The 12,475-nt window shown below is 37.2% G+C and overlaps 1 protein-coding gene across 1 annotated transcript in view; it reads right to left on the bottom strand.

The window, feature by feature from the left end:
* Positions 1 to 229: 229 nt before the first annotated feature.
* Positions 230 to 12,475, bottom strand: part of LOC149149910 (disease resistance protein UNI-like) — a 169,211-nt gene continuing 156,965 nt past the window's right edge. Inside the window, exon 2 of the mRNA XM_089442620.1 lies at positions 230 to 2,350. Within this exon, the coding sequence (XP_089298746.1) occupies positions 230 to 2,350 (2,121 nt within the window). The remainder of the gene's footprint in view (positions 2,351 to 12,475) is intronic.

Below are 12,475 nucleotides of genomic sequence, written 5' to 3'. Positions count from 1 at the left end.
CGTTTCATCCTTTCAATGATCAAAGAAGGATTTGACTTTATAATTTTTTATTAACAAATACATATTTTTAATTATTAAATCAATTGAATTAAAAATAATACATGAGTCTTATAAATCACTTGCTTTTTATATTAAAATTTCATAGTACAAACAGACTCCTCTTCTATATCTTAGAATTTGACAATTTGAAAGCAATTGAATCTCACGAGGAATCACCTGTCCCTCTTCTCTACCGCAGAATTTCACAATTTATAAGCAGTCTGATCTCAGGAGGAATCACCTGTAAATTACGACAGCCCTTGAGATTCAGATACTTGAGATCTTTGAGTTCTGCAATTTCAGATGGCAAGGATTCCAAATGATGACATCCGCTGAGATCCAGAAATTTGAGATTTTTGAGATCTCTCATTTCACATGGCAATGATTTTAATCTTTTACATCCACTGAGATGTAAAAACTGAAGGTTTGAAAGATTGCCAATGCCTGAATGCACATATTCAATTTGAGTATAGTTCAGATCAAGATATTCAAGTTGTTTCAATTGCCACAATGATTTTGGCAATAGTTGTAGCCCCGTGTAACTTGAACATAACACCCTCAGAAAGACGAGCTCAAGCAAAAATGCTTCCGGAATCTCCTTTAATTCAAGGTTTTGTCCTAGAAATAGGCTGACCAATTTTGGACATCTCAATTCCTTGTTTGGTAGAGACGTAATATTGCTACCAATAAGGGAGAGCCTCCTGCAACTATCGCGACTCTCGATGTCGGGAAAAAGAGCGTCAACATTGGGGCAATGTTGACCTGCCATGGATACAAAATTCTCCTCTCTCTGCGCGACATAAATTGCCATGTCGCGGGTAACATCGTGAAGTCCAAACGTAAAGCCCCAATAACTGGATCCACCAACTGCTCGCATGTGGATTAAGGAACGATCTGCAAGTAACTTTACATAGCTGTGAGCAGTATCCATTAAGGAGTCCATTTCTTTGCTCTTTACTATACCTTCTGCGATCCAGATGTGCGATGCAATGTGCACCGGAATGTACCAGTCCTCTGGAGCCATCACACAATACAGAAAACAGGTTTTCAAATGAGCATGGGGTAAACTATCGTAGCTCCATCTCAATCGCTCATACAGATCTCGATCAATTCGAGGATGAGTAATTGGAAAATTTGAATCCACAGTCTGAATCTGCCTTAAAGCAAGGTTCCACTCATTTACAGCCCGATTGCCAATCATTGTTGAAGCTATGACATTTATAGCCAAGGGCAACCCTTTACACTCCTCCGAGACGACTCTAGCAATATGCTCTATCTCGTCAGGCACATGCCCGTCTTTGAAAGCTACTTTGCAAAACAATTCCCAGGCTTCCTCTCTTGGCAGTGGCTGTATTTGCATGGACTGGTCTGCATTCATTTCTGGAATCGGATCTCTATTTCGAGTAGAGAATACAACTTTGCTCCCTTTGTTCTCGCCAAATTCCACGCCCAATTCTTTGAGAGTGACTGCGCTCCACAAATCGTCTAAAATTAGGAAAAATTTCTTCGTTCTCAGATGTGCCGACAGCTTCATCTTCCGCGAATCAACATCATTATAAGAATAGGCACTGAGGTCTAAATTGATTGCAGAAGCCATACGACTCTGCAACTCCAGAATGGAAAATTGGGCAACCGCAACCCAAATCGCATGACCAAAAACACCACTTACCTTGTAGGTGTTGTAGACCTTTTTTAGCAACGCTGTTTCGCCAACCCCACCCATCCCATATACAGCAAATATCCGATCGCGGGGAGCCTCTGTAAGCCACCTCTCATGTCGTATCTCAGCAGATCTAATTTCCAACCCTACCAGTCCGGTGTCTGGTTCGTCTTGAAGCAGTAGATTCGCCTGTTGTGGCGCCGCCGACGCAATCTGTTGAGCACTGTGAAACACAGAGAAGTCGGTCTGAAGGTTGTGAAAGAGGTCATCAAAAGTTGTCTTCCACCTCCGGATTTCTGTAGAAAGTTTAGGCTTGCAAAGGAGGCAACTGATACACCGCTGCCGCCTTCGAGAGCAATCAATCAAGTGTCTTGCTTTTCCAACTGCATCTTGCATCCTTCGAAGACAATTTTGCAGAGATTGAGGGGGCGTCTTTTGCCGATCTTGGAATTGATCGCTAACATCGAGTAAGAGAGTCTTCATACGATTTAACTGCCCTTCCAGAAGCTGACGGTTCTCATCCAACCGAATAACATCGTCTATTTGTCGGATGAGTGCAGAAATAGCGCTACTGAGGGTATTAGCTGCCACTCCCGTGATAATAGAATTCAATGCCATTTTTTTGGGCTTGGCAACAGAAGAATCACGGGTCTGAAGGGGGTATAAACAATCTTATATAAATACAAACATACAATGAGATACACGGTAATGGATATACAGTCATTAGTCATTATTAAAAATGCAAGCTGACTTGACTTATAATGGTTATATATAAATATAAACATACAGATCAGGACTGACATATTAGTAAAATCAACCGTAGAATACACAGACGTCATTCTTGTTAAATATCCTTCAATCCTTTCTTTAAATATTTGAATCAATAATATAATGGAAATTAAATTTATAGATTTTTAATCTCATAAAAATCTATAAATGTAAGAAAGGTATAACACCTTTTTGTGCGGGGAGGTCCTCTACAGTGGCACAGCTTAGTACATGAGGGAAATGTTGTCACTTTACATTAAAAAATTTATATATATATATATATCTGTCAGTTAATATATATATATGATATTGTGTGTAATTTATTTTAATATATTTATATGCAAGAGATGTTGTGCGTAAAATTACTTTAAAAAAATAATAATAATGTTACTTTAAAAATCAATGCCACCCATTTTTAAATGTTTGAATTTTCACTTTTATTTTACATCAAATTTTATATAATGAGATAAAGTAATTTAAATATATATATATATTTTTATTATGAGTGATAAATGTCATTTTTTCATTAAGCCGATATCTAATGTCTATAGTATGCAAGAAATGTGTAACATAAAGTAATATAATGTTAACATTTTCACTGGGTCAAAATAAAATTAAAATATGGTAGAGATGTGCAACTGAATGTAATGTAAACATTGTAACTTGGTGAAAATAAAATTAAAATAACAAACTAAAAAATAACCCTATAAAAATTAAATAATAAAAAAAATAAAAATGACTCATGGTATTGACTCATGGTTTTCCTCTAGAATATAATCTATTTAAGGGGGATTAAACTAGCCTAGATTCATGTTAGTTTGATGTTATATTTAGATACATAGATAGTTGTAGAAAATGATGACGTTGAATCCATGTAGCCTATAAAGGTAAAACTTTCATGTAAAGGTAAAAAAAAATTATGGATATGTTGGCACTAGGGATTTGTCTGAAGAGGTGGGGAAACATTAGGAAAAATGTACTTATTACATTTTATCTAATATTTTTGCCTACCTCCATCTACTTTTTACAAAGTTATATGGGATAAAATATAATACTATAATATTACATTTTACCCAATATTTCCCCTCAACAGATCCACTTCTTATTGTAATTTTTTTTTATATTTGTAATTTAAAAGTAAACAAACTCAACTTATAAAATTAGTAGGGGCGAGGGGAAATCTTAGGTAAAATTTATATTACATTTTAATTAGTATTTCCCCCCACTCCTTGCCACTATTTATTAGGTGATGGTGGTTATAAATATTGGGTAACTTCTAATATTATAATATTATCTTTTATGTAATATTTCCCCTCACCCATTCACTTTTTGGGTCACTAGTGGCTCTACAACCCCTTATAAGGCACATGTGTAAATGTAATGTAAGTAAATATTTGTAATGTCCGCTCAATTGTAATCAATATATTTGTAACAATTAATATAGATGTGTTCCATCTATAGATTTAATTAATAAGTGGATAAAAACTTAATATTTACAATATGACAACATTTTTAATAATGAATATTTACCATGGATATTATTAACTTCTAAGTAGGTTTTTTTACAATATCATGGGCCAATACTCACAAGAGAAAGATAGAGAGGGAGAGGAGGGAAGAAAATTATAATACCATGGGCTACTACCATGGTTTATCAGTACCATGGGCCATCTAGACTTTTGATTATTATGTTATGGATCTAGGCTTTTAATTATTTTGTTATGATACCATGGGTCAATACCATTGCTTATCAATACCACATGCCCAAAAATCATAACTTATTTCAAAATCAAAATAGTTTACAAATAATTTATTTTAATTTAATTTAATAACATTTTTTGCAAAAGGGTTATAATTACTTTTGAGGTATATCTAAACCCTCCATTAGCAGGACTACTAACAATATTCCCATAGAGATTAAATGGAGGTTTTAATAAATTAAAAAATGAGAACACTTTTATATATACATATGTGAAATTTATGTAATATAAATAATATTATAAAGAACTATGATAGATGCATCTTAACCAAGGATCCAAGCCAAGTGAGAAAGCAAAGTGATTAACAATGATAGAGGAAAATATAGGTTTAATATTTTACAACCACTTTTTTTTTTAAATACAATACAATTGGATCGATCCAAAATATAGGTTTAATATTTTACAACCACTTTTTTTTTTAAATACAATACAATTGGATCATATTTAAATAAGAAAGTGATATGAAAGGGGGAATATAGTGGGGGAGGGGGGAAGAGAGATAGAGGTTGGAGAGACAATGAGAGAGAGAAAGGATGAGAGAGAGGAGGGGGAGAGAGGGAGGGAGAGAGATGGATTTGGAGGGGGAAAGAGAGGGGGTGAAGAACAAAGATATTGAGAGATAGAGGTGGAGAGAGAGAGGGAGTGACAAGGGAGGCATGAAGATGGAATGAGGGAGAGAGGAGATGATGAAAGATAGATAAAAGGAGAGGATAATGATAGGGAAAGAAGGGGAAGAAAGATAGGGAGACATCGATATGGAGGGGGGAGATGGGGGGAGAGAGAAGGAGAGAGGGAGGGAGATAGTGATAGAGTTGGAGGGTGGAGAGAAGGGAAGAGAGAGGACAGAAAAAGAGAGAGGACTTGGGAGAGAGGAGAGAGAGGGGGAGAGAGAGATGGAGTTGGAAGGGGAAGAAAGACATAGAGAGAGAAAGGTAGAGAGGAAGTATCAAGGGAGAGGTGAAGAGAGAGAGAGAGAGAGAGAGAGAGAGAGAGAGAGAGAATGCAAAGAGAGTGAGGGAGAGAGAGAGGGAGGGAAAGAGAGATAGATAGATATAAAGAAAGAGTGTGTATGTTTTTGGGGTGAAAAGGAGAGACATGGGGAGATAGAGATATACATGGGGCGGGGAGAGGGTAGAAGAGAGAAGCAAAGAGAGGGAGGGAGGAAGAGAGATAGGTGGGAGATAGAGATATGGATGGAGGGGGCAGCGAGAGAGATAAGGGGAACATATAGAGAGGGAAAGGAAGCGGGAGAGATAGATGTATATATAGACAGATAGATATGGGGAGAGAGAGAGAGAGAGAGAGAGAGAGAGAGAGCATGAAATGTGTTTAGGGGGATGAGATAGAGAGGCAAATAAGGAGACATGGAGGGAGGTATAGATATAGATGGAAAGGGGAAAGAGGGAAGAAGAGAAAGATAGAGAAAGGGAGGGCGAGTCAAATAGAGAGAGACGAGGGAGAGAGGGAGGGGAAGAGAGAGACGAGGGAGAGAGGGAGGGGAAGAGAGAGAAGGAGAGGGGGAGGGAGATAGACACATCATGGAAGGTTGAGAGAGAGGGAAGAAGAAAAAGACACACATAGAAAAATACAAACATAGAAGTTAGATCTAGAAAGTCATGAATATTTTGGAATTTCACTAAAATAGATGTATTGATTTCAATGTAGTTTTTGATTTCTAATCATATTTAATCACATGTACTATATGCATTGATTTCAGTGCAGATGTTGATTTATAATCCTATTTAATACCTTACACTAGATGCATTGATCTCAGTGTCAATTCTGATTTCTACTTCTATTTGATTGCTTGCACAAGATGCATTGATTCCAGTGTAGATGTCGATTTCTAATCCTATTTAATACCTTGCACTAGCGAAAGTGATGTGTTGGCCTCTTAGAAGTAAGGCTTATTGAAATGGAAAAGTTACACGTATATATATATATATATATATATATATATATATATATATATATATATATATATATATATATATATATATATATATATATATATATATATATATATATATATATATATATATATATATGGTATGGAAAGACACTATGACAATGTAACTAGCGATGAAACACGGTCGGCTCTAGCTACCAACCCTCTCGGGTAAAACTGGGCTTCCCTTCCTTCTAGTTTCGGTAGAGGGGACCATTCAAGCCTTCTTGAATTCATGTTGCCCAGTTCGAATCCACTCAATGTGGATGATCCACCCTACCAGTGATAATACATATGGGAATCCCTATGGTGGGGGAGGTTATAATGTTGGCCATCCCTCTTATGGGCACCCATTGCACCCATCGTGAAACAATGATAATGCCGAAAGGACACACTGAAACCTATGATCGATCGAACTTGCTGCTTGCCTGCATTGATTTCAGTGTAGATGTTGATTTCTATTCATATTTGATTTCTTTCATTAGATGTATTGGTTTCAACAAAGATATTGATTTCTAATCCTATTTGATTTCTTGCACTAGATGCATTGATTCCTAATCCTATTTGATTGCTTGCACTAGATGCATTGATTTCAGTATAGATGTTGATTTCTAATCCTATTTGATTATTTGCACTAGATGGATTGATTTTAGTGTAGATGTTGATTTATGATTTGATGCACCTAGATGTATGATGTGCATTAATTTCAAAGTAATTAGATTAATAATGTGCATTGATTTTAGTGTAAGCACATCTCTGCCTCCTCCATCTATATCTCTATCTCCCATTGTCTCTCCTTCTCTATTACTCTATCTCACCCCCTAAACATACACCCTCTTTCTCCATATCTATCTATCTCTCTCTCCCTCAATCTGTCCCTTCCCCTCCCTCTCTCTCTCTCTTCCCCTTCCCTCCCTCTAACATTTCTCTTTCCATATCTATATCTCTTCTTCCTTCCTTGTCTTTGCCTCTGTCTTCTTCCCTCTCTCCCCCCATTTATATCTCTATCTACCCTTGCCTCTCATTCTCACCCCAAAAACATACACACACTCTCTCAGTGTAAGCACATAAAATTTATTCATGGTGTGCATTGACTTATGTGTTACAGTAATTCAACCATAAATACAATATTTGGATTTTCATCATAAATAAAATGTTTTCTTACCTGAAATTTTTGCTTCTTGAAATTATAAACTATTTATAATTTTTCTACATTCTTATTATTCTCATTTTCCACCATTCAACATTGTTAATTACTCTGCATTCAAAAGCGGTAATAGAAAACTACTATTAATATTGGAGATGCTGTTTACTATAGTAGCTCAAGTTAAATATTTGAATGGTCTATGATTCTAACTACTCTTTTCATATGATTGATATGAGAAAATAGAAAAAATAGTAGGTGTGACAATAGGAACAGTAAAAGAAAATAGTTGTTTCAAATTGATGATTGTTCGTAGTTTACTATATTCTTATTATTCACATTTTCTATCAATCAAAATTGTTACATTGACACTTTGCACTCAAAATGTTTATTTCATCATTTTTCATCATTCAAGTTACTAAGAGTCTCTCTCATCCCAACAAACTGATGTAACTAAGCAAATTTTAAATCAAATTGACCAAAATAATATTAGACATATTTAGCATATTTCAAATGATAAAAATAATTAGATGTTCAACTGATCCAGGTGGATATTGGTGGCCACCCGCTAATTCCACTTGGATCCCCTCTAGTGCTTCTTACAGTTTTTTTAGTTTCCTTAATTATAGCACAGTTTACTATTTTTAGCAGTTTTTCGGGTCCTAAACTTCCGGAGCCGTTTTGAGGCCCTAAACGACGTTTTTTCCGTTAAAAATCGTCTTTTCCGTCGTAGTCCTCGGAGAGATCTTTCCAACGGTCTATCATGCACGTCAAACGAAGATAGTACGACCAATTCGCGACCCCGGGAAGTTGATGTACCAACTTACCCAAAAACGGGGCCCACAATTTGGCGTTTCATCTTCTAGGGTTAGGTTTTGGAATGTGAAGGGTTTTCCATTGTTTCTGAACAATAAATAGGCCTCCGAGCCTCATTGTAAGACAGTTCAGAGGCATGTAGCCACCACATCTCTTCTCAGAGATAAGCTACCATCGCCCTAGCTGGTTTATTTCCATTTCTGTTTGTAAGCATATTTCAGTATTTTACAGTAATGAATTGAGGTATTATTTCCGCTGCATATGGGTAAAAGCATGTTAATGTGTATCACTTTTTCCCTTTTTGTGGCAAAGAAGTTTTATAAAAATAAATGGAGTTGGAATGTTTACTATTAAATTTAAAAAATCATCAAAAATTAGGTGGTGGAAAAAGAAGACAAAAGATGCCAATTTAAATTCAACTTCATGTCATATTTTTTCTAAAATTTAATATATAATTTTTATCTAATTCATTCATTTTCTTTAAAAGATATCATTAATATTTTACATAAATTTTTAAGAAGTGACAAAACCGCGACCCCCCATTTCTCTATTGATTTATGTTTTTTAATTCCAATTTCTTTAAGAGATGTGTTGTAAACATTCTAAAGATTGCTAAACAAACTTAAAAATAAAAAGTAAGCATATTTTTTAATTATTATTAAAATACTAGTAAAAATGTTCATATTTTCGTATATGTAAAACCGCGACCCAAGAAACTACCCTTTCAAGTTTATAAAAACAATTTTTTTAATAGAAATTTGAAAATAACATATAACAAAATGCTAAAATTATTTTTTGAAAAATTTTAAAATATATTTTATATTTTTTATAATAAAAATTTTAATTATTATTATAATAACGTATTTTATATTATTCAAAATATAATATATAAAATTATTTGTTTAGAAATTATACTTCTATTTTTATATAATTTTTTAATGAGTTTTAACATTTCATTTAACTTTACATAAAATTATTTATATTTTTTCAGCGATTAACCATAGTATTTACCAATATTTACTATCAGTTGACTTATTTGCAAATTTAGTATTTACTTTTTATAACATTATTTATATTTTCTAAACCCATAAAATAGGTTCACTATGGCTTTTACCAAAATTTATTGTGAGTTAGCTTTGTTACAAATTTAGCATTTATTTTTTATAATTAACAAGTATGAAACTCAACTCATTTAATTGATATTTTTATATTATTTTTTTTACCTTTTTTCATTTGAGTACTTTTTTGCTTTTGCCATATAATGAGACACATTAACATGCTTTTACCCATATATGTCTTTATGGTTATCTCTGTATTTTATTGTGTTCCTGTTTAAATCCGGATCAGTGGTATCAGAGCGGTCTGCTTTTCTTCTCTGTTTTTCTTTGCATGTCCCCAACGAGGTCGGGATATAAGGAGTTAGGGCTTGAACTGGTCGAACCTTTGCAAGACCAGCCTCACAAATCCCGACGGCCTCCCATGGCGGATGAAAAGAAAGATGAGGGGGCAGGAGATCCTATCAAAATCTTGCTCGAAGAAGCCCTCGAGCGACAAAGGAACGCGATGATGGACAACTTTGCCCAAATCCTTCAGCGGCTACCCAGGGGCGACACATCGGCTTCCAACAGCAACTCTGGAAACGCCACACCATTTAAGGTACAAGTTAATTTTGAAATCCCCATATTCAAGGGTCAGATAGACGCAGATGTCGTCGATAAATGGTTAAATGTGCTAGAGGGTTATTTTTCTGTTCATGATTTTTCCAGTCGGGAAAAGATTATTTTCGCTCTTCTCAAAGCAGGCCCCCACATCAAGGATTGGTGGGAAACCTACTGCGAGCAAAGGGATGAAAGTACAGGCTCACTATTTTCAGTTGCACTGACTTGGGATTCATTCCGAGATGCCATCAAGGAGCAGTACTACCCTGTCGGAAGCTATGAGGATCAATACATAAAGTGGACCACGCTACAGCAGGAAGGGACCAAGACGTACCAGAGTTTACCAATATTTTCCATACCCTTCGCACAAAGTTGGGTATCAAGGATACAAGGCAGCATTTGGTACTCAAATGCCATGGCTGCCTGCACAAGTACATCCAAGAAGAAAGAGAATTCCTGAACATCTCCTCGCTCGGCATGGCATACCGATATGCCGTCAAGGTCGAGCAAAAGTTTAAACAGAAGAAGCGAGACTTTGGGTCTGCGAATCCGAAATAAGGGAAAGGTGCCCCCAAACCACAAAACAAAGGGCAAAGCCAAGGCGGGGCGGCCCAAGACAACCCGCCAAAGCTGCAAGCAAAGAACAGCGCCGCGAAGCCGAAAAAGGACACCGGAAAGTGGTGTGAGTTCCATAAGAGCTCCACTCACAACACAAGTGAGTGTCGGGCCAAGCAGTCACTGGTGGCCGAGCTAAAGGTTTCAGAATCAGATGCATGTTCTGACTCTGAGTCAGAACTCGATAAAACGGGGCCCACAATTTGGCATTTCATCTTCTAGGGTTAGGTTTTGGAATGTGAAGGGTTTTCCATTGTTTCTCAACAATAAATAGGCCTCCGAGCCTCATTGTAAGACAGTTCAGAGGCATGTAGCCACCACATCTCTTCTCAGAGATAAGCTACCATCGCCCTAGCTTGTTTATTTCCATTTCTGTTTGTAAGCATATTTCAGTATTTTACAGTAATGAATTGAGGTATTATTTCCGCTGCATATATGTCTTTATGGTTATCTCTGTATTTTATTACATTCCTGTTTAAATCCGGATCAGTGGTATCAGAGCGGTCTGCTTTTCTTCTCTGTTTTTCTTTGCATGTCCCCAATGAGGTCAGGATATAAGGAGTTAGGGCTTGAACTGGTCGAACCTTTGCAAGACCAGCCTTGCAAATCCTGATGGCCTCCCATGGCAGATGAAAAGAAAGATGAGGGGGTAGGAGATCCTATCAAAATCTTGCTCGAAGAAGCCCTCGAGCGACAAAGGAACGCGATGATGGACAACTTTGCCCAAATCCTTCAGCGGCTACCCAGGGGCGACGCATCGGCTTCCAACAGCAACTCTGGAAATGCCACACCATTTAAGGTACAAGTTAATTTTGAAATCCCCATATTCGAGGGTCAGATATATGCAGATGCCGTCGATAAATAGTTAAATGTGCTAGAGGGTTATTTTTCTGTTCATGATTTTTCCAGTCGGGAAAAGATTATTTTCGCTCTTCTCAAAGCAGCCCCCCACGTCAAGGATTGGTGGGAAACCTACTGCGAGCAGAGGGATGAAAGTACAGGCTCACTATTTTCAGTCGCACTGACTTGGGATTCATTCTGAGATGCCGTCAAGGAGCAGTACTACCCTGTCAGAAGCTATGAGGATCAATACATAAAGTGGACCACGCTACGGCAGGGAAGGGACCAAGACGTACCAGAGTTTACCAAAATTTTCCATACCCTTCGCACAAAGTTGGGTATCAAGGATACAAGGCAGCATTTGGTACTCAAATGCCATGGCTGCCTGCACAAGTACATCCAAGAAGAAATAGAATTCCTGAACATCTCCTCGCTCGGCATGGCATACCAATATGCTGTCAAGGTCGAGCAAAAGTTTAAACAGAAGAAGCGAGACTTTGGGTCTGCGAATCCGTAACAAGGGAAAGGTGCCCCCAAACCGCAAAACAAAGGGCAAAGCCAAGGCGGGGCGGCCCAAGACAACCCGCCAAAGCTGCAAGCAAAGAACAGCGCCGCGAAGCCGAAAAAGGACACCGGAAAGTGGTGTGAGTTCCATAAGAGCTCCACTCACAACACAAGTGAGTGTCGGGCCAAGCAGTCACTGGTGGCCGAGCTAAAGGTTTCAGAATCAGATGCATGTTCTGACTCTGAGTCAGAACCCGATAAAACAGGGCCCACAATTTGGCGTTTCATCTTCTAGGGTTAGGTTTTGGAATGTGAAGGGTTTTCCATTGTTTCTCAACAATAAATTGGCCTCCGAGCCTCATTGTAAGACAGTTCAGAGGCATGTAGCCACCACATCTCTTCTTAGAGATAAGCTACCATCGCCCTAGCTGGTTTATTTCCATTTCTGTTTGTAAGCATATTTCAGTATTTTACAGTAATGAATTGAGGTATTATTTCCGCTGCATATCTGTCTTTATGGTTATCTCTGTATTTTATTGTGTTCCTGTTTAAATCCGTATCATCAACCAATTTTGTATGACCCCACAAGACTGAAACGAGCCTAGATCCATCTTAACATCGATCTATCAAGCGCCAAGAGGGATCAAATCTCTCGATATGAAAACCTTTCCTCCCTCAAAAAATAGGTTTTCACCTCGAGAGATTTGATCCCTCTCAGGCGTT

This window comes from Pinus tabuliformis, chromosome 9 (assembly GCF_031772625.1).
Source record: "Pinus tabuliformis cultivar Carrire ecotype Pingquan chromosome 9, CPIR1, whole genome shotgun sequence".
In the NCBI taxonomy this organism is placed as follows: Eukaryota; Viridiplantae; Streptophyta; class Pinopsida; order Pinales; family Pinaceae; genus Pinus; species Pinus tabuliformis.
The sequence above is the reverse complement of the archived record's forward strand: the minus strand, read 5'-3'. Positions and strand labels throughout refer to the sequence as shown.